Source organism: Lissotriton helveticus, chromosome 5_1 (genome assembly GCF_964261635.1).
Source record: "Lissotriton helveticus chromosome 5_1, aLisHel1.1, whole genome shotgun sequence".
Taxonomy (NCBI): Eukaryota; Metazoa; Chordata; class Amphibia; order Caudata; family Salamandridae; genus Lissotriton; species Lissotriton helveticus.
This window is the reverse complement of record NC_136065.1, coordinates 341575911-341599177: the sequence shown is the minus strand read 5'-3', so window position 1 is coordinate 341599177 and position 23267 is coordinate 341575911. Positions and strand designations below refer to the sequence as shown.

The window sequence follows — 23267 nt, the reverse complement described above, 5'->3', positions numbered from 1 at the left end:
GAACATTTAACCTACCTGCCACACGCCGGAGCTCGCAGCACCTACCTGCCTCACGCCAGGACAGTCAGCCCACGCCGCCACCGCCGAGAGTCACTTTCTCTGCACTCTGGTCGCGCCGCCGCTCCGGGACTACGATTCCCGGCAGCCTACGCGGCGGCGCGCGTTGTGACACCGCGAGGGCGCCAGGGGAGGCGCACAAAAGCGCCGAAGGGCCGGCGGAGCATTGGGAGAACATTTAACCTACCTGCCACACGCCGGAGCTCGCAGCACCTACCTGCCTCACGCCAGGACAGTCAGCCCACGCCGCCACCGCCGAGAGTCACTTTCTCTGCACTCTGGTCGCGCCGCCGCTCCGGGACTACGATTCCCGGCAGCCTACGCGGCGGCGCGCGTTGTGACACCGCGAGGGCGCCAGGGGAGGCGCACAAAAGCGCCGAAGGGCCAGCTACGCGGGACGCGAGCGGGACGCCCGGGGCGAAGCCCGGGCAAAGGGCGGGCCGTCTGAGGCCGTCCGAGGTCGGCCAAGGTCGGGTTGGGCCAGGGACTCTGCAGTTTCTTTCATAGCCTAGCTAAGGTCTGCTGTAACCCGGATACATCAACTCACAGGTACATTTATTACATCTTTTAACCTGTTTTGAGCTCCAAACCTGTGCTACATCTGTATATTGCTGCACATATGCCAGGAAGAAAGCCTACCCCTGTTGCAAACACCATGGAGAACTACTTAGTTCAAAAAGTGACTAAGATAAATAGTGATAGAAGGTCCTCTTTGGGCTTAGAGTCATCTATGCTATCTCCATCTTTAGACGAGGAGCTGGAGCCCGAGGATCCTTTCGAACTGCTAAATTGTAGTCTCTCTGGTGAGGCGCATGCTTCTGTCCAGGATTCTGTTATCATACAACTCAGTGGTACAGTAGCTAGTACTGCTGATAACAATGTCCACGAAGTGGTGACTCCGAACTCTTTAAACTGTGAGACCAGCACTGTAAAGCCTGTTCCTGTACCTGCACCGAGGGCCACAAGGGCCAAGAGGAAAGTTACTCAGAAAAGGGGGGGACTAAGGTCAGCTAAAAATAAAACATTTTCGCCACCAAGGACAAAGTCTGATGATGAGGCGGACGATTCGTCTGATGAAACTTGTCTGTCCTTCTCTAATGCTCAGTTTCAGAAATTTTGTAGCATGATGGATACAAAAATTAAAGGGATAGTTAAACCTTTGATAAGCAAAATTGACAAACTATCCGCAGAGGTTTCCAAATTGGAAGGCTTACTTGGAAAAACCCTGGGAGAGGTGGGAAAACTCCCAGAAGTCATTACCTCTAGTGTCCAAACCTTGGCGAGCGAAATTCAACTGACCAAACCTACTGAACTGATCCCTACAGTCGCCTCTAATCCTCCAATGGCCCCATTGATAAGTCTAACGGATGATATGCCTACTGCTGTACCTTTTGTTCCTCTTCCTGGTGAACCTAATACTGCGCAAGGGTCTTGTGAGCTGGTGGTGGAAGCGTCACCATTAGTTCTTGTATTAGCTAATGTGCCTCCATTGGGCTCAGGCGAAGTAGAATCAACAGCATCACTCCTTAATAAATCTTTATCTTGGCTATCTGATAATATGTCCATATCTCCATGGGGCAAGCAGCAATTAGCCGAGGAGTTGGTCAACGCAAGAAGAGTTGAGTGGATCGGGAATAAGGAAAAGAAGTTTAAAGGTGACTGTGTAGTTATTAATCTTTCTGATCCTGAGGTACTACCAAACATCCTGCCCCACATTTTTCCGCCGCAGAGACGATCTACCTCCATTGTACCTTTAACTCTTGACTTTTTCTATCCTCGAAAAGGCAGAGGCCTGAATCCATGCACTCTGAGAACAAAGTGGAATGTTATACCCAAAAGGGGCAGTAAGAATTTTGGCTCCGTTGGGTGGGGCCTAGGTTTGGAAAATAGATTTTCTGCTCTTTCTAACTTAGATGCCTGTGATTGACATACAAAGTGCCGTTTACCACTGATAGAAATTTGTTCAGATGTTTGTTCAACTGAGGGGTGTAGACAAGCCAGAGGAGGGACAAGTGATTTATGTCACCTTGATGTTACCATGGGATTACCTCTTGTAAGTAATAATGTTAACATTACATCAGATACAGAGTTAAATGGGTCTGATCACAGTCCTGTATTAAGTATGGTACTAGCCTCTGAAAATTTATTATCATGGAACATAGCTGGGCTTAGTTCCAAAATGGTCTGTGGAGAATGGTTAGGGTTCGTTAGCAAGTACGATATTTGTATTTTTCAAGAAACATGGGCCTGTGATCCTGTCTTCGCTTTGGGGTACTTGAATTTTTATGTACCGGCTTCCAAGGGCCCCAAAGGGAGACCGATGGGGGGTCTCACTATATGGGTCCGCCAGTCCCTGAGGATTGCAGTAAAAAATCTGGTGCTTAACCTTAAAGACATACAACTTATTAGAATTACGAGGGACTCCTCCCCTTCCATTGATATTTATAATGTATATGCTAGGGGTGGTAGTGGAGGTAAATCAGCAGTCCTATCGTCGTTGTATAGTCTCTTAGAAACTCACTCCTCTGGGAACAACATTATACTGGCTGGAGACCTAAATCGTACTTTTGAACCCCTTGATACTGGAGAGGCTTATTTAGGTGCGGAGGAAGATAAGATCTGGGATATCCCCGCACTTGATTCAATCCCGATAACCCGTTGGACTGAGGATGTTCTCGGCCTAAATGCTATGTGCCTTGAACACGGGTTAAGGGCTCTGAATGGTCGTACTAAGTCTGACAGAGTGCCAGCCATGACTTTTAATAATGGCAGATCCAAGAGTCGCATTGATTATGTTATTTGTAGTATGTTCCTATGGTCATATATAATTGATATGGAGGTCAAGGAAAGGCCAGAGAGTGTCCACAATCCCTTATGTGTTCGTCACAAACTGTGCCTGTCTGATGTTATTGCATCTAGTATTTCTGCTGATCCTTTACCCCCACTGATTGTGCCAACTAACGATTTACGCAGGCTCAGGTGGGCTGCTGTTAAAACTGATCAGCTGGTCATGGAAAAAATAAGTATGGCAACTGAAAAGGCTATCATGGCTCTCGAGGGTGCGGTTGCGCACCCCCTGAATAAAAACAATGTTAGCAATGTCCATGAAGCTCTTTTCAAGGAAATTAAATGCCATTTTTTGAAACCAGCAAACAAAAGGCGCACTTGCACCTATAGAGCAGCAAAATGGTACAATCATGAATGTAGGGCGGCAAGAACATCCCTGGGAGGAGCAATTAAAAATAAAAATCTAGAGGCTATCAGAGTAGCCAGGAAGCAATACAAGCAGTGCATAGCAAAAGCGAAAAAGGATTGGGACGAGGCACATTGGAATAATTTAAAAAATGCGAGTGACCATAAAGATTCCAGGTTATTTTGGCATATAGTCAAATGGGGACAAGATCGATTAGAAGAGGCTACCTCTAATAATGTCCCTCAGGATGCTTGGGTTAAGTTTTTTGGTGATCAGTATGCTTGCAGAGAACAGGCAGTAGACAGAAGGTGTATGCCCGTGCAATCAGTAGAGGAGGACATCTTCTCCCAGAGTGAAATTACTAGTGCTCTCAAAACTGTCCGAAGGGGGCGGGCTCCTGGAATTGACGGGGTTCCGGCAGATGTCTTCTTGAATGACATCAATAAATGGTGCAAATACATTTACCTGTTATTAAATTTTATCAGCAGAGGTGCAGACATCCCAGTAACCTGGCGGGGTGCTGTTATTATTCCTATATTCAAGAAGGGAGACCGAGCCCAGCCTGGTAACTATCGCCCCATCAGTTTAATTGATACTATCCAGAAGGTTGTGGGGCGAGTAATTGTCAACAGGTTGTTAGATTGGATTGAGGATAATAACATTCTATCCCCGTTCCAGGCCGGATTTCGCAGGGCAACCAGCACTGTGGATCAAGTCTTCCGTTTTCAACTGATACAGTGGAAGACCGTGGTGCTAGGCGGAGGTAGTTTGTATGCAGCATTTGTTGACCTGCGGGCTGCCTTCGACCTGGTACCTAGGGCTAAACTGTGGGAAGTGCTAGAGACACTAGGTGTTCCTGGGGACCTGTTGACTTTAATTATGCGTTTGCATGAGGGCACCTATGCCAAGATACGTTGGGGAGGGTACGGGAATGACACTGCCGAATTTCCCGTAGAGCGCGGGGTTCGACAGGGTTGTTCAATGGCCCCTACATTGTTTACCCTTTTTATCAATGGTGTAGTTGCCCGCATGCAAGCGCAGGCTGTGGATGCCCCTTCTCTGGCAGGTGTGAAAGTCCCTATTTTAATGTTCGCCGATGATACTCTGGTTTTATCAAAAACACCGAGTGGTCTGCAAAAGGCCTTGGCAATATTTGATGAGTTTTGTGTCGACCATGGTTTGGAAGTGAATGCGTCCAAGACAAAACTCATGGCTTTTAATCCACATAGAAATTTTAAACCAAATATCTCCATGAGTGGTCGCACTCTGGAACTAGTAAAATCTTTTACTTATTTGGGGATTCTTATCTCCAATGACAACAAGTGGCAACAACATCTAAATATTGCTACACTGAGGCACAAGCAGCTAGCTGGTATTATCATCAAGGAGTATAAGAAATCATTGACAAAACCCATTAAACCGCCTTTGATAATATACGAGGCAAAAGCGATTGGGTCTGCCTTGTATGGGGCGGAGCTTTGGGGGAATGAAAACCTCCAAGAGCTCCAAATATCAGAAAATAAATTCTTCAGGTTGCTAACAGGTGTCCCGCAGAGCATTCCACTCTTGCCCCTGCGTTATGAATTAGGAAGGAGAGAAATCTCGGAAAAGGCTAAATTACGTCCGATTTTATTCTGGCGTAGACTTTGGACCACGCCAGAGCTCTCCCACTACGCAGACGGGTTTATTGATGTTATTAAATCTGACCATTACCACAAAATCAGATGGTTTAAAACATTGAAAAATGTATTGTTTAATCTAGGACTAAATGCCCTATGGACTGATCCTGCTGGGGCTTTATTTCCCACTAAGATTGCCCTAAAAAATATTTTCTGGGAACATGTTGCCAATAGGAGCATGCTTAGTATCAACAATGGGACCTTGACTACTAGTTTCTTAGAAATTAAGTTGTATCCCAATTATGAAAAGTATTGGGATTACATCACAATCCCCATGGACAGAAAATTGTTATTCCAACTGAGGGCAGGATCGCTCCCTCTTCGCAAATTTACATCCAAATGGGAATCGGGGGGCATGGCCATTTGCCCAGTCTGTGGGGTAGGAAACGAAACTCTAGGTCACTTTTTGTTTTGTTGCCCAGCATATTCCGTTCCAAGGCGTGTGTGGTTGGCTCCTATGTGTAGGAACCTAGGCACAAAAAGTAGTATAGTGGCATTGCGTATTGCAAAATCCACTACTGAAGAATGGATTAATATTGCCATCGCAAAATATTTGGGGTGGGCTTGGGTCTTAAGGCAGAGACTGTTGGCAAATTAAACCACCCTTTACCAAATTGCCCACGGACTGCTAGACAAATGTCTATTCTCTGTGTCTGTTTAATGATAGCTCAGAGATTGCTAAACTATTGTTTACTCTCTGTAATTGTTGACCAGAGACTGCTAGATCTTTGTCTATTTTATGTTAAGGATTATTCTATGTATCATCGGTTAGAACTTTTAATGTTATGGATGTTAGAGGGCTCTCACAATATCATCATGACTGCTATTCCTCTGGCTATTTTTGATGGAAATGTTCTTTTTGCACCTGTATATATGATTGACAGAATTTTAATAATTGCTTAACACTGGTGGTGTTACATTTTTTAAAATGCTTATATTGTATGTGTGCTTTGTCTTAAATGACTTTGTAAATTTAATTGCTTTTTATTATATGTTTGTACGTCTTGCTTTTATGAGTAATACTCGAATAAAGCACTTTGAACTTGAACTTGAATCAAAGTAGTATAAGGTTAAGGTGTCTCCTGCAAAGCACATCACGTAACATGCAGTTGACAGATTTTTCTTTTATGTAGATAGTAAAGTGGACTACTCCTTTTGTTACCTGAAGTTCATAAATTGTAATCTTTGTAATATAGCACAGTCAGCTATGATGGACATGTGACCCCTACACCCTGTAACCCTGTCTCATGTAACTCCTCTTGTACATTGATTTACACGTTACATGATTTATTGTATTGTCAATGTATAATGTTTATGTTACGTAAGAGCTCTGACACCCTGCCGTGGGTTGCGTAGCACTAAAAAAGAACTAAAATTGTGCTTTCGAAATTATTGGTGTAAATTCTGGGACAGTCCAACACATCTGACATTCTTACAGTGCATGCATTTCTCATATACAGGAAACGAAAAAAAGCAAAAGCATGTCTCTCTTGAGTACCTGTGAAGAGATGAAAAGCTGTGTGCCTTTGTTTCCTCTCCGTGGCATTTACATTTAAGTGTGAAGTTCCAAGGCCGCCCCTAGACAGGATATTCAAATAAAAGGAGGCCTGATGGCCCCTTAATTTGGCCCAGCTGGAGGTGAAAAGAAAGCTCCCTCGCTGCCTGCACGTTGCTGCTGAGAATGGAAAACAGACAACATACAGACACTGTTGAACGTGTCCCGGTGTCTGAAAATTACACCAGGACTAGCTCAGCATATTTCTGTGGGGTCCAACTTCTTTGCACGGGGGATGGTGTCCACCTGGTGAAAGTAGTGGGTGGATGCCGTGTAGCTGTGTATACCCCCGACTTGTGCCCTGCCGTAAACCATACACCTTGGGTTGCATGTAGTGGTGGTTTCCTCAGAGTCTGAGATCTTGTCCCAAATCTCCGGATGCGTCCCAGCCCTCCAAGAGCTTCCTAGGTGCCACAGTGGCCACTCCTCACACAATTTTTTTATCTCTTGCTGGTTGTATGTGTTTTGTGGGGCACTCGCCAGAGGACAACATTCATGACACATTTCTGTTCTTCTGATAGAGTGCGGCAGAAAGATGCAAACGAAGAACTTAAGTCGCGCGAGGAGATGGAGAAGCGGATGCAGGCCGTGCTCACTCTAAAGAACAGCATCTCGTCAAACAGGGTAATACGCCAGATTATTTCTCCCATGCAGCCATGCTAAATAAACATCTAACACTTTTTTGTAGAAATCGCATGTGATGTGTTTAATAAAAAGGCCTTATAGATTCCCAAGAGTGTGTGGGGTCTATACCTACCAAAATCAGAAGTAAACCATGCACAGAATCCTTGCCATCACCATGTCAGTCTTCTCATTTTTGACCTCCCTGTAAAGGAGCCTTTAGGGTTTTAAGTGGAAGTAAAAAACTGGGGGGGTCTCTCAAAGGGGAGTGGCTAATGTAATTAAGAGTGTGGCTTAAAACCACTTAAGCTGAAAACCTGTGCTTAGCTTAGTGTGCCGCCCAAATGGTATTTTGCTTCTGTCATTGCATCCCGATATGTAATACAGGTAACATTACCCCAACAACAAGCCAGGACTATTGGCTTTGTCAATGGTGTTAGTTGTGTAAGATATATAAGCACTAAATATGGCTATGTTTTATAGCATATATTGAACATGCTTTAGTTCTGAAATGATGAGACTGTGGAGAACTATAATAAGCATCTTTAAAGTTCCATCAAAGGCAGTAAAGAGGGGTACGTACTGCTGCAGAGTTAAGAAGTATTTTTTCTTCCTGAGGGGGATGCCGAAAATGGATAGCCCGATAAGGACGTGTCTCAGCACCTGCTTTTTAGAACTGCTGGTGCTGAGCACCTGAAAGACCCGGTTTATTTAAAGACTTGGAAGCACTTTCTTAGTGGGAATTTGTGAGAGATCTGAGAAATGGCTTGGCCACAGAAAGGCCAAGAGGGATGTAGCTGAGCCAATCAGGCCTTACTTGACCGTCAGTGTCTCTGATTCAGCTGTTCCCGTCCAATGGCACATCTCCCTATTTCCCTATATCCTAGTCTACCTCTATTCAGCTTCTCATACTAGACGTCTGGAAAGATCCAATAATTTGCCACCTAATACATGCTCAGCTGTGGTCTTTGGAGGGTGTGTTGCTCCCCAGCACATCCTCACTTTGCTATTGGTGAGGGACTCCACAACCATGGGTGGGGGGCCATTTAAGTCTGGATTAGACACATTAGCTGTCTCATCAGCATCATATTTTCCAAACATTCATCATAAAAAGTATATCAGTGAGCACTTTTGGTCAACCGTTTTCATCCATTGATCTACTCAAGTGTCCTTCTCATTTTGCTTTTTCACACCAGTGCATCCAGCATGTGGCAATGGATCAGCCCACTTTGTCCACTGGATGTCTTACACTGTGAAAGGCGACATTTTGCCTCTTCACATGGGCACAGCTGTCTGCAAAAGAATGCACTTCAATGCCATGGCTGCTGGCCCTCTTCTTTATTTTTATGTTTTCCATTTTTTGCATATTGCATGTTTGCAAAATACATAAATTAAATGAATAAATAAATAAATGCACTTTTGCCAAGGCTACCCGTCTTGGGGTTGGCAATGGTTGTGATACTCAAGCCCAATTGAAAGTCCCTTGCTATTGTAGGGGTTAATGATATATTTAAAGCATTACTCTGCCTGCATAAAACTCCTACCTAAGAATGCCCCTAGAGAGGCAGTGTTAGCCCTCCCAGGCAGCTCCCTGCTTTATACCCTTCTTCTATACCATAACTGGTCTTCTAGTTTTTTTTTGCCTGTGCAATCCAACTAAACTATTTGGAAAATGGAAGAATTACTGAGAGGCTGTCACCTTTGAAAGTCTGTAATGGGGCTGGCAGAGCTGGGAGAGAACATGACTTACTTTAAACCAGCCTTACCTGCCTTTCAGAAGCGCTAGCCTATAGCAAAATCACCATGTTTCCCAGCATTTAAGTCTCTCCCTAACATCTGTTAGCATGTATATTTGCATGGATTTAACTTTGCGGCTTTTCATGTGCAGGATAACATACGTGTGATACAGACACGGAACAATGCCAAGGCAAAAGCAGCCAAAACTCAAGAGGAGCAGGCAAAAGAGGCTGTGCTAGCAGAAGGTGGAGATGTGACCAAGTTCTTGATTCACCAGAAACGCCAGGCGGAGTTTGAAAAAAAGAAACAGTAAGTACGAACTTTGGGCGACTGTCCCTGGTATCACAAATGCCAAGCTTAGGAGGCACCTTGGTGCGGAGTGGCATGGGTCCTTGCATCACGCTTGAGCCTACTCATCTCTTCGGCAGCAGCTCTCCAGTGCTGGACATTCTTAGATTCATGTGATGTAAGGGGAGGTTCTGCACGTGAGTGTATAGAAGCTGTCATCCCTGAACGGCTAATGGTACAGATATGTTACTTCTTTAGAATGAAAAATGTCCTAGCTATTGTAACAGAAAGTTTCAATTCTATTAAGGACTCAGAGGCGACGATTATGCCTTCTCTCTTCACTTTATTAACAGCAGCCAATTTAACACAACAAGACTACATTTCCCATGAACCCTAGGGAAATCTGTAGTCAAAAAAATGTCCAATTAGCAACTGATCTGGATCCTCCAATCAGGTCACTTCAGCATCCAAATAGTCTGCCCTCACTGGCCCATCATCCTCTTTCTTTGCGCAAAGTCAGCTGTTAATCTCTCCTCATGTGTCCTGTTTAGTCGCATCCGAACCTTCGAGGACAAAGGTATATCGTCATTCACCAATAGGCATATGGTTCAGCCAGTTATATCACATTAAGGTACACTTAACACAAGATCATGAAACAATATTCTGAACAGTTAGACTTAACTGACGAAACTTCAAGCCTGTAATCAAAACTGTAAGTTCGTTATTTGATAACAAAATGAAAAGGAATCAAATCCTTCAACAGTTTTAGAGACAAAACTGATCGACTTACTCCAATACGGGGTGGGAAATCTTCATGCAAAGCCTAGGGCAAGGATAATCCTTGCATCCGAGTCCTTAATAGAATTGAAACTTTCCGTTACGATAGCTAGGAAATCTTTCATTCTATGTCAGAACTGGAGGCAAGGATTATGCTAGTTAAAAGCTTGCTCATAATGAGGTGAGCTATGTCCAGCACTGGCTTGAAATAGAACCTTTTAAAGGTAGAGTCCGAAGACCATTTCGCCGCGTTGAGGATATCCTCCAAATGGGCACCCAAGCCAAATGCTTTTAAGGCCATTGCTCCTCAAGCTGAGTGAGCTCCGAAGTCCGTGAAACTTATACCTGCTTCCTGTATTACCCACCAAACCCATCTGGCTATGGTGGGAGAAGATACTGACTTAAATTGTTTGCGAAGAGCAATAAGAAGTTGGTGATTCGCTGGCGGTCTCAATTATTCTGTCATCCCTTCATAAGCTTTCAAGCAGTGGACCACACACAACTTAGGGGAGTCCGGGAATTCCGCATAAGAGATCACTCTTGTATGACACTTAGTTCTCCTATGCAAAGTAAAGGTCACTCCAGTTGGAGTAAACATCCTAGAAGTGATATCCAGAGCTCTAACATCCGACACGCGACTGCAAGGAATAAGGCAGAGTAGCATCGTTAGTTTAGCTGACAGTTCTTTCCGTGCCAAAAAACGGTTAGGTGGCCAAGATAAAAATAAGTTAAGAACCTGGTTCACATCCCATAAGGCCGAATACCGAGGTTCTGGAGGCAAGGAAAGTCTAATGCTGCAAAGAAGCTTGCAAACAAGAGGGTGTTCCCTGATTGGAGAATTATTAAGTGACAGATGTCCTGCTGAGATAGCTGAACATAAAGTGTTAATTGACCTGTAAGCTAGACCACTAGTAGATATGTGGGCAAAAAAGTTAAGGATGTACACTATATCCGTGCCCAGGGGATTGAGACTCCGTCGCATACACCAACGGGACCATCTGCCCCAAGCAGACCTGTAGCATTTGACAGTACTGACTGCTCATGCCTTAGACATGAGCTCCTCAGCCTTTGTCAAAAGGCCCGGGACCTCCCATCGTCGCCGATAATCCTCCACGCCACTAGCTGTAACGAGTTTTCCAGAACTAGGGGGTGAGGAACTCGATCGGGATTGAGAAGAAGATTCTGAAAGAGGGGAAGTACGATTGGAGAAACCCTGGAAAGTTCCTGTAGAACTGGAAACCACACTTGAGATCTCCAAAGGGGGGTGAGAATCACCATCTCCGCCCTCTGCCTCCTGATCTGCAGCATGACCCTTGTGATCATCGCAAAGGGAAGGAAGGCGTATCCAGACTCCTGGCTCCAATTCTGGAGAAAGGCATCAGTGGACACTGCCTGTGGGTCCAGTCTCCAGCTGCAAAACTGAGGGAGCTGGTGGTTCGAGCCTTGAGGCAAACAGATCTATTGAAAAAGGACCACAAAGGTCATTCAACCTCTGAAAAATGTCCGGGTCTAGTTTTCACAGACTTGAATCTCTGAAATTGCGGGATTGAAAATCCGCCACCAAGTTGGTCCAGACAGACTGATGGTCCAGACAGTATTGCCAGAAACCTGCGGCCATATTGGAGAAGGCCTTGGACTGTGGTCCCCCCCAAATGGTGGATATAACGGACCGCAGATATGTTGTCCATTTTTAGAAGAACTGATGACTGAATGGATTCTCTCGTCCAGCAGCGAATTGCGAAGGAGCCTGCCAGGAGTTCTAGACAGTTAATATGTAATCTCCGTTCTCTGGAGACCACAACCCTCCTGTAGAAAAATCGCCACACCTGGCTCCCCAACCTACTGTGCTGGCGTCTGCCTCTATTATTAAGTCCAAAGCGGAACCAAAAAGTGCTTCGGCGTTCCAGGCTTCTATGAGTTTCCTCGGAAAGGTCCACCTTGTGGGAGTAGGGACAACCCTTTCGCAGACAGAGTGCTTTGAGACATTGTAAAGCGCGATAATGAGGGGGTCTTGGAAAAATTGCCTGGATGGAGGCTGAGAGAATCCCTACTATTCGAGTGAGATCCCGGAGGGATACTTGGTGTTTGGCGAGGGCCCGTCGCAATTTGTGATGAATCTTTGAGATCTTCCTGGTTGGGAGGCTGAGCCTGGAGGACGCGGAGTCTATCACGAAGCCCAGAAACATCAGAGATTGTGAAGGGGAGAGAAGCGACTTTGTTTCATTGACAACAAAACCCAGACTCTGAAGAAGGTTCACCGTCATCTGAAGATGTCTTTGAAGTTGGAGAGTACACGCATCCATTAGGAGCAGATCGTCCAGGTAGACAATCATTCGTATGCCCCGAGCTCGCAGACACTCCACCACCGGTTTGAGTATCTTGGTGAAACACCAAGGGCCGAGGAAAGGCAGAACGGGAGAGATGCAAACTCGTACATCTGCCCTTGCCAGAGGAACTGGAGGAATTGCTGTTGGGGAGGAAAAACTGGAGTAACCAGATTGGCGTCCATCACATCCAGACGAACAATCCAATCTGAAGGACATAAAACTTTTCTGAGAAGATGGATTCCATCCATCTTGAAGTGGCGATAGACTAGTCACTTGTTGAACTTGCTTAGATTGATGACCGGACAATTGCCCCCATCTGTTTTGTCCACCAACAAAATGTTGCTGACGGAACCCCTGGGATGAGGAGAAGAGGTAACAACCACCCATTTGGCTAAGAGAGATTCGACCTCTGTGATTACCAAGGAGATGTCCTGTTGGGAAAACTGGATGGGACGGGCCTAACCCGTTGGATTGGATCTCCATATATTCTATGTGGAAACCGTGAAGGGTTTGTAAAACCCACAGGTCCGCTGTGACAGAAGTCCATGTCTGGAAAAAATCCCCAGCCTCCCCCCTATTTTTAACTGGGAAGAAGGGAGGACACTCACCCGCATTAGAAGAGGCTGCAACTCCTCGATAACCCCTGCCTTTGCCGCGGCGACCTCTTGTCGGGGTAGAAGTTGCCAAAATTGAACTGGTCCTGATATTGGCCTTGCTTGGAGCCTTGCCCTCTTGGCTGTTAGTTGAAAGCGCTGCCGGTCTAGCGGCCCCTACCATGACCGGCCCCTCAGAAAACCGGGGGGAAAACCTTTTAGCTGGTGGTCTGCGCTTTGTCGAGGAAGGTAAAAGTATTTACAAAATTACCCAATTCCTTACCGAAAGGGTCTCCAAAAAGACCTCCTTGAGCCACTGCTCCAGCTTTTGAATCTGCAAGATCCCCAAGCTTAGGAACAACTTGAATGAGCAAAGAGCGACGTCGTTCTGTGCAAAGGGCACAATTAGCGTTGCCCAGGAACACAATGGCTCTCTGTGCCCACCCGGAGAGGGATTATGGGGAGATGAGGGAAACTGACGACTTGGCTTCCTTGGCCATGTTTAAGATCTTCGTAAGAGGGCCTAAGATGTCCAGGAGTTTGTCCTGACAAGCACGCCAGGATCTGCTAATCCCTTTTTTGGGATCCCTCATAAACTTCTGTAAAAAGGTTGCCATGCGGGCATCAATCTCAGGGGTAAGGCTGACTTTACCTTCCAGGGAAGGCTGCGGGCATTCTGCCCCGAGGCAGTTACGTGCCTCTTTTTCTAAGGGTTTCCTGATGCGCATTACCATGTAACTGGCAACGTAATAAGCTGGGGCCCAGTCAAAAGAGTGGGGGTGAATGATGTTGTCTGGATCGAACATATCTGAAGCGTCTTGAGGTTGGGAATAGAGACCAGGCCTAGAAAGACCGGGCTCATCAACCTTGTTCCCTGCGTCATCCTGAGGAGAAGACAGATCGTCCCCTAGTGGCAAATCTTGCTGTGTAGCCAAAAAAGCTTGTTTAAGCCTATAGAAGGCACTGCGGTCCATCCCTGAGTTGCACCCGCCTTTAGCAGGAGGGGGTGTAGGGTCTGACATCAAAGGAGTTACTGGAGGAGCAATTTGAGGGGCAGGAGCCATAGGGAGATTAGTTAGTTGCGCCAGCGCTTGGTCAATTTTGCACGTCAACCTCTCCTCTAGGGGAAACATAGCTTCACCCACTGCCCTATAAATTAAAGCGTCCAAACTTCATAGAACTCATCGTCGTCAAGGGAGGTCAGTCAGGGTGATTTCCCCTCCCTAGGAGTCATCCTGATAGTCCAGTTCCATCTTACAAGGGTACTATGAGAAGAAAACAATTATTAATACTGATGAGTTTTAGTTGCAAAGTCTGTGCGACAGACCTGACTGATTTTAAGTTAGGGCTGGGTATCAGCCTGCACTCAAGGGCGAGGAAACAAACTTGCTTTTACTGAAAGGAAGGCGAACCCTGGGCACGGGTGTCTGGTGCTTTCCAAATATATTCTATCAGATAATGAAATAATCAATCTGGCCTGGGAACGTGCCCTAAAAGCGTTAAAACGCTCAATACAGACCCAGGGGGAGTGGAAATGAAAATAGCGATTCTGCCGCAAGTGCCTGACAGCAGAGCATGGAATCGCGGATTGGCCTCAGAACTGACAGGCTCGATCGCGTACAGCTTAACGAGGCGTCTCCTTAGGCCAGTGCTCACTTCCAACTACGGCGCGTCACACAAACCCTTCAGGATTTGAATGCGTGCACGGTATTCCACAGCCTCTCATGCCCCCTGACGGCGGGAGGTCGGCGAGCGCACCAGACGAGCCGCATAGGAGTGTGAACGCTCCCGCAGCTCAATTTACCAAGGACGAGGCACTTCGGCCCGATAAACAGAAGCACCGCTGTAAGCGGAGGCAGCGGTGAACCCTTAAACGGTTACCAAGGGTAAAACTCGTCGCAACGCCTCACAAGAAACTGAATATTACCAAGAATCAGAAACAGCACTCGACGGCATTGCTAAAGCCGCATTATAACACGCGAAAAAAGTGTGTGGGAACCATTAACCAAAAACTTCTGCAATTAAACAAAGTACACAATTATACAAAGTACATAGCAAAGCTAGTAAGAAGGTTCACAAAGTAAAGAAACAAACACTTATCTCGGCTGCACAGCAGCGAAGAAAGAGGATGAAGGGCCAGTGAGGGCAGACTATGTGGACGCTTGAGTGACCTGATTGGAGGATCCAGGGCTGTTCCTAATTGGACATTTTTTGGACTGTAGATTTCCCTAGGGTTCATGAGAAATGTAGTCTTGTGTTAAATTGGCTGCTGTTAATAAAGTGATGCGAGAAGGCATAATCCTCGCCTCCAGTCCTGACATAGATTTGAATCTTCCAGTGGATCAGTGATCTGTTGAATTCTCAACAGGAAGTTTGAAAATACTGTATACAAAATATCTGAACATTTATTGCTACAACTAAATAGTTTTTCATCATTTACGTACTTTCTGTGTTTTAATATGTTGTGGAGAACTTCCCAGTACAAAACAAGAATCTATGGAATGTGCTTGTGATGGACAGCCACAGTCACAGGCAGGAACCCTTGCAGTCTGTCAAACATCGATAGTGACTGACATCACGACCACTAGGTGACTGTTTATTCCTCTTTGTCAGAGGAGTCTGGAGTCTTAGCAGCAACACGTGCCAAGACCCGCAGACTTCCTTTTTTGACTCGGAAAAGATAATACACTTCCACTCACTGTCTTACTGGAGAGGCCAAAGTTTCAAATAGTATCACCCTCAACTTTGTAATGTTTGCCCATTAAACATTCCCCTCCAAATGTTCCAAGCTCTATGGATAAGTGGACAGTATTCCAACAGAATGTCTACTACGCTACTGAGTACTGTGGAATCACAATATTGTCTGCAAAAATTCTAAGGATCAAGAAAGTAAGTTTATATACTCCTCATTTTTAAACGTAGTTTATTGGGTTTTGTATACACATCATACATACACATGATATCCACCAATTGGGTGTCTAGTGCCATCGTGGTTACATGAATTAACCCCATCATCCTCTGTACATAACATCATGGTATCCGCACTACATTTTAATATTGTCGACAATAGAGACAACCCAATACTACTAGCAATCCCAACTCCCCCCACCATGTGCAGTGAAACCCCCCCTCCTACCCATGTCGCCGGAGTGTACTGTACTACGGAGCCTACGGAACTTCTTCTAGCCATACCTGTCCTAGTTCGGGTAACCCACCACTCCTGCAATCTCTCCTCACTCTTCCCCTGCCTGATAATCCTGCCATGCCTGCACCAGTGTCTCCCATGCCGTGGCTGCCTCCAGCACTTTATCATTGTTCTGCCTCCGGGCCTGTTGATATCGAAGCGTACTCTCCCCAACCTCCCACTTTACAAACTCTGCTCTCCACTTCCCGCTGCTGGGACCCACCGTCACCTTCCATCGTTTTGTTATTTCACGTTTTGCCAGTAAGAGCCCCATATCTATAAATTTGCTAGTAATTTTAGTTTTCGGTGTGTGTGGGAACCAATGCAGGACACTAGCGGCTACATCAAAGGTCAATTGTCGCTCCGTGATAGCATTCAGCGTCTCACCCACCTCCTTTCAATAATCCCCCATCCTGGGGCAAGACCACAGCATATGCAGCAGGTCTGCACCCGCCAGCGCACAGCGAGGGCACGCCGCTTCCTGTACCTGGAAATACTTTTGAATCTTCCCTGGCGTCAAATAGGCCCTATGAAGAATGTAAAAGTGTACCAGTTGGAATCTCGCGTTCCTAGTTCCCTTCCAAGCTCTGCGCATGATTTGAGACCAGGCCGGGGCGGGGATAGGCTTCCCTACATCAACTTCCCAATGCTCCCTCAATACATCCAAGGGCACCAAACTCTCACTAATCATCCTGGATTAAAGACACGTGACCGCCTTAAAGGTCCCGGCGGCCATCATTGTATATAGGCACGCCAAAGTCGTCCTAGGTTCCGCGAGCCCCTCCCGCCAATGTACCTGGAGCGCTCTGATAAGCGCCGCATGTAACAAAAACCCGCCTCTTGGCAGATCAAACCTCTCCTGCAACGCCTGATAAGACAACAGGGCCCCATCCTCATATAAGTCTCCTAATAAATGGATCCCTGCATCCTCCAATTCCAGCAGAGGTGTCCAATCACCGCCGTGCGGGAGCGCGGTCACCATTCCCAACGGGATCTCAGGCGCATACGGGTGTAATACTCCCGCCCTGCGCTGCGAACAATTCCAGCACAACCGCAGTGTATTTTCCTCCATAAAAAGGCACTTAAGATCCAGTTTCTGTTGCAGCACTATAAAGGAGAGCACATGGCGCAGTATGCCCCTGCCTCTCCGCTGTTCTGGGCCCCTGAACTCTATTGCCACTGCTTGCGTTAAAACCTGAAGCTGGGCCGCCAAATAGTACAACTCAAAGTCCGGGACTGCTAGACCAACTTCAGCCTTGGGCCTAATGAGCGTCGCCAGCGCGACCCGTCGTCTGCCCGTTCCCCATAGGAAACCTACTATAAGCGATTTCAACAACTGAAACTTCGAGCACGGGATCCACACCGGAAGACTCCTGAAGAAATAAAGTAGCCGAGGGAGCGCAACCATTTTCAAAAGCGCCACACGCCCCGTCACCGACAGGGGGAGCGTGGCCCAAAAGGCCATGCTGCTCTTCAACGCCCGCAAGCCACGTCCCACATTGCCTTCCAACATATCTACTGCTGTGTGGTATACATGCACCGCCAGATATCTCATACAATTGGGCTCCCACCTCACCTCTCTATCGGTAATTGGTTGAGGCTCTCCCTGCCTCAACGGGAAAAAACATGTTTTCGACCAATTCACTCGCAATCCCGAGATGTCACCGAAACCCAATAGCAAGGTCCCCGCTCTCGTCAACGCCTCACCAGCATTATCAAGGAACAACAATAGGTCATCAGCATACAAGGATATGTACTGCCGATCACCTCTACACCACAGCTGCCAGAGTGGTCCCCCAAACGGACCTTCACCGCCAATGGCTCTACAGCCAAGGCGAACAACAGCGGTGACAACGAACATCCCTGTCGTGTGCCCCAATTCACCGGTTACTGTGAGGAGATCAACGAACCAATACGCACCCTAGCTACAGCCGACGCATAGAGCACTTTCGTCCAACCGAGAAAATCAGCCCGAGACCGAATCGCACCATCGTAGCATATAAATAAGACCATTCTAAGCTATCGAAAGCCTTTTCAATATCCACTGACAACACCATTGGCTGAGGGGCCTCCGGTTGAGCCTCCTCCAGCAACCGCACCAACCTCCTGATGTTCGTTGACGTGTTCCTCGTTGGGATGAAACCAGCCTGATCCTCGTGGATCAACGTGGTCATATGCTGTAACAGTCGGGCCGCCAAGATACCGCTCAGGATTTTATAATCAGTGGTCAGCATCGACAATGGGCGGTATGAGGCAGGATTCATCCCCTCCCGCCCCGGTTTCAAGAGGGGAATCACTAAGGCATCACGCATCGAAGCAGGTAGCCGGTCCAGTTTCTTTGCTTCCCTATAGACTTCCAGGAGTTTGGGCGCCAATATATCAATAAATGTCAAATAAAACTCTATCGGTATCCCATCAACTCCCGGCATTTTAATCCTGGCCATGCGCTTAATTGCACCTCTGATTTCGCTCAATTCTATATCCCGGCAGTCGGCTGTTCCGGTTCCAACCCCGGGAGTGATATGCCCCCCAGAAAACTACCGATTTCCAGTTCTCCCGCCACAAGCGAACTCTCATAGAGTCCTTCATAGTAGCTCAGAAAACGCTGTAGAATCCCATTCTAGGTGTACACCAACTCCCCGTCATCATCAATCAGCGCCAAACTAGAGGAGCCCCGTTTGGTCGGGCTGGCCAGCCAGGCCAGCAGCGTCCCTGCCCTGTCACCCTCCGCATGCACTCTGGTAGTATAGGCCCTATAATCAAAGCAGCGCAACCTTTCTACTTCCGCAGCAACCTCTTCCTTCGCTGCCTTAACCGACTCCTGTAGCTCAGGGTGAGCAGGCGGCGCCAACTCTGCCTTACGTAATTTAGTCTCCGCTCGTTCCAGGTCCTGGAGAAGTACCCTACGCACTCCTGCATGCTTCTCTATGCACATTCCCCTGACCACCACCTTGAAAGCGTCCCACTCTATCGCCCCCGTGGAGGCCGAGCCAGTGTTTTCTGCAAAATACTGGGTGATCCCCTCACTCACTGCACTCTGAAAAATCGGGTCCTCCAGCGTCTCAGGGCGGAGCCTCCATGTGGGGATACACGACACCCCAGTCATCCAACGCAACGTAAATAATAGCGGGTTATGATCAGAGAGTGTCCTAGCTAGATACTCAGTCCGTATCACACAGGGCAACACCATTGGGGAGCACAGCACTGCATCCAGCCGGACATGTAAATCATGCATCCCAGAGTGAAAAGAATAATCACGATCATTCGGGTGCTGCACCCGCCAGGCATCCACCAAGTTCCACCTAGTTTGCCAATCCAACCTGCCTTTAATCAATCTATGTATAGGGGAGTCAGCCAGTGGCGGGTGCGACCTGTCGAGCGTCACGTCTGTTATGGAGTTGAAATCTCCACCAATTATCTGGGTGCTCGCAAGGTAGGACCCCAGCGCACCAGACAGATGTGTCGGGAAACTTAACTGATCTATATTGGGTGCATATAGACTGCAGAATGCCACCTCCTTGCCCCTAAGTCACCCTCTATAGCCACGAACCTACCTGCAGGGTCATTCGTCTGCCGAGTAAGCTGGAAAGGGACCCCAGCTCGTCCCCATATCAAAGTCCCTCTCGCAAACGCTGAGTATGTGGTGTTATATACTAGCCCCCGCCACCTCCTCTGCAGTGCTATACCCTCCTCTTTAGTTAAGTGGGTCTCCTGGAGCATCGCTATGTGAACCCCCCTGCGGACCAAATACGCATGAATCTTGTGGCATCGTGTCATGGTGTGTAGGGCCCTCACATTCCAGGTAATACATCATAAATCAGCGTTATCTCCCATTCCCCCTCAGTAGTAATCTCATCCCAAAGCACCTCCACGTTTCCACACCGGACAACAACCCCCCCCCCAACAACAGTCCCCAAAAACCCTTCCTCCCCTCCCCCCAGAACAGGACCGAGTAACGCGCCTCTAGTTCCCATCCAAACCAATACACTCTTCAACACACTCCTAAGCCCACCAACAGCCGCTGTGAGCACGCCATAAGGGCATTGCAGGGGACCGGGTGCCAACGGGCCGCCGCCCAGTCTTCTGCACAACTCTCGCCTCAATACGAGCCCCAGATAAATGAAAAACTGAACGATCCCGCCTCCCCCGAAAGTCTCCGAACAGGACCCACTACTGGAAGTGTTCTGCGGCCTCATCGCCATCATAGTCCAGTAGCCACTTCAGCTCTCATCCATCATGCCATCTGCTGTTGATGGGGTAACAGTCGGCAGGCGCACACTGTCTACCTCAGAATGTTCAGTATCGGTGCGGTCACCATCTTTCTCCGAATCGGAGCCCACCGGAGTCCCTGTCCCTTTCGCCCCCAAAAGGTTTGAGGCCACCTCCAACACTCCTCGACGTTCCCGCTTCCGCCTGCTTCGGCGAGGGTCTCCTCAGGCCCCTCTGTCGGCTGCGAAGCCTCCTCGATTTTCTCTGAGGCAATTGTTTCTCCCGCTGCTGCAGGTCCTGGTCGCCGCCATCCTTCCCGGCTCTGTACAACTCCAGCCAAGCACAGGCCTCATCCGGAGAGTCATAAAAGTACGTCTTACCGTCCACAATTACCCTCAATCTGGCTGGGAACAATAAGGAGTATTGTAGACCCTCAGTCCGCAATTCCCTCTTAATGGCCAGGAAGGAGGCCCGCCGGCGTTGCGTTTCATACGTGTAGTCTGGGAATAGGTTGACCTTACTGTTCCCCACATAATAGGGACCGTCGACCCGTGCTTTCTGTAGCAATAAGTCCCTATCCTGGAAATGCAACAGCCGCGCCACCACCGGTCTCGGGGGTCAGCCCTGTTGGGGCGGTCGGGCCGGGACCCGATGTGCCCGTTCCAGAGTATAGAAATTAGAGAGGCCCTCGGGTGCCACCACCGTCTTGAGCCAAGTCTCAAGGTACTGCAGCATGTCTGTCCCTTCCGCTTTTTCCGGTAGGCCCACCACACGGATGTTGTTTCGACGATTACGCCCTTCGGCATCCTCAGCCCGCTTTTCCAGAGCGCCCACTCGGTCCAACACATTCGCCATTGCGGCCTTAAGGTCATTCTGCTGAGGCTCAATATCATGGAGCACTCCTTCCACCGACTTGACCCTGCCCGCCAACTTTCCATGATCGGCACATAAGAGGCCCAGTCCCGTCGCCACCTGTGCTATGTCCTGCTGTAGCGCCGCTGAGAGTCCCCTATCACCGCCAGGATTCTGTCCAGTTGGCGCTGTAGATGGGGATCTCCACTCTGCTCGGGGTCGTCTCACTCTTCCCGACCCGACCCATCTCCTTCCGCCATCAGTGGAGTTCCGTCCTTCTTCCCCTTTGGCTTGATCATGATTAGGCTCTGTTGTTCCGGGGTTCTCAGTGCTTCTCGACTAATCCTCAGTAGTCACTCTCTGGGTGTTCAGACACCAGCACCACTCGAGCCGCCTCCGCCCTAGGCCCTCCACCGGGCTCAGCCGGGCAGCCGGACCACAGCATTCTCAGTTTCGTTTCTGTGCCAAGGTCGCCATCTTGGGCCGCTCCGTCCTCCGCACCGGCCAACTTTCAGACGGCCGGTACCAGAAGTCTGGGGCAGGTCTTGTTCCCAAATTGCTACCAGTAGAAGCACGACCCCTTCCCCTATCGATCCGTCGGGGTGGAGATACTGGTCCAGCGGTATATCAGGATTTTTAAGGGCTCAGCTACGGAGCTCGCGATTAGCGCGGCCGCTATCGTCGGCTCCAAGCCACGCCCCTCGTAAGTTTATATACTCCTCATATATGTACCTTAATGATATATATATTTATTTATTTTCAGGGTACGTAGATTTGGAGCTAAGAATGGCACACCTATCCTTACCTGTACACCCTTATCTTCTCGATATTTTGGTATTCAATGTTTTTGACACAATATTTTTGCCTTCGGTATACTGTCACACAACCTGCAGCCTGTGGTTGCAATTATAGTAGCCTGTTTAAATCCTTATGGGTCCACTGAGCCTTTCATCCTTCGGAGATCGATAAAATAAGTACCGTTCAGTAGTAACCATAAACATCTGTTATACAGCGCCAAAATGCTCCAAGGAGTAAGCGCGTGCGTTACAATTACACTCTGTGTTATATTTAGCTTTTACTTCGATAATTTGAGGTGCTTTTTTGTTCCGTTAAAATGATGGCCTTTCTAGTAAATTAGTTAATGAAAGACAAAGTGGACATTAATTTAAGCAGAAGTCTATGTATGTAAACTGGACTATACACCTTATCCGCATATATCACTCGTACTGTAAATTGGAGCGACCAGAGAAATAAGCAGTAAGGTTAAGAGGACATTTCACGAACAGGGATACAGAGAGACAGGTGGGAGCTTAGATTTCACAATTTAGCCCACTGGTGCCTTCTAAATACGAAGCTTACAATGCATCGGTTGCGGTGCCACAGAAAACCTGGTCATTGAATCCTTTCCGGTACCTGCCAACGAGAGCAGCACATACAATCACCCATATCTCCTCTCCTGTGGGTGCTGAAGTCTCGGATAAGGTTCGCTCGAGAGGCCAGAGTCCCAGGTGCATAAGAATGACACCAGAACCCATATGTGATCACAGATGTGGAGAAACCACTTTAACTCCCATAGCATGGGGTGGAGGGGGTGTATGTTGTAGTCATGCGCATCTTCAGTGGAAATTGTGTTTCAGGGATTGCTTTCCTCAGTTGCCCTGGCAAGGTTTGGGGGAGGGGCTCACAGTGCTGACTCCACGTATGCTGGGGTGGGGTTGGCAACGACCCAAATAGTTTCGTGCATTTAAAGGAGATTTGGAGCAGGGTATCTGGGCAGACACATGCTATTTCCCTGACACTCCGTGCAGGAAACATGTACCCTTAGCAAGAGTCCCCCAGTAATGCAGCGAGGCAACTTTTGGAGCCAAGACGACGAGAGGAGATCTCCACGGGATTTGCATCTTTTAATGGTTTCCCGCTGCGTTACACATCCTCTGTGAGACTGCTTGCTTTTGTTCCTGTAGCTGAATAATATGCTTCTGTTCATGCCCTGGTTGCATCCATACACAGGGGATCCTTCCCAAGATGTCTACGATCTGATGTTCGGCCAGACTTCCGCTCACGGGGCAGAGGAAGTGTGGGTCCCTTTAAATCTGCCATTCGGTGAATGTCGTCACAGCAGGTCTCCGAGTCCAAGCTGACCTCATCAAATAAAGCAACGTTCTGGAATGCCAGTGTCTCTACTCTGATTGGGC

At 47.8% G+C, this 23267-nt stretch overlaps 1 protein-coding gene across 1 annotated transcript in view; it reads left to right on the top strand.

Moving 5' to 3' along the window:
• CFAP74 (cilia and flagella associated protein 74) overlaps positions 1-23267 on the top strand; it is a 1328338-nt gene that overhangs the window by 276500 nt on the left and 1028571 nt on the right. The window contains exons 10-11 of the mRNA XM_078642456.1: positions 7006-7108; positions 8994-9151. Coding sequence (XP_078498582.1) covers positions 7006-7108; positions 8994-9151 — 261 coding nt within the window. The remainder of the gene's footprint in view (positions 1-7005; positions 7109-8993; positions 9152-23267) is intronic.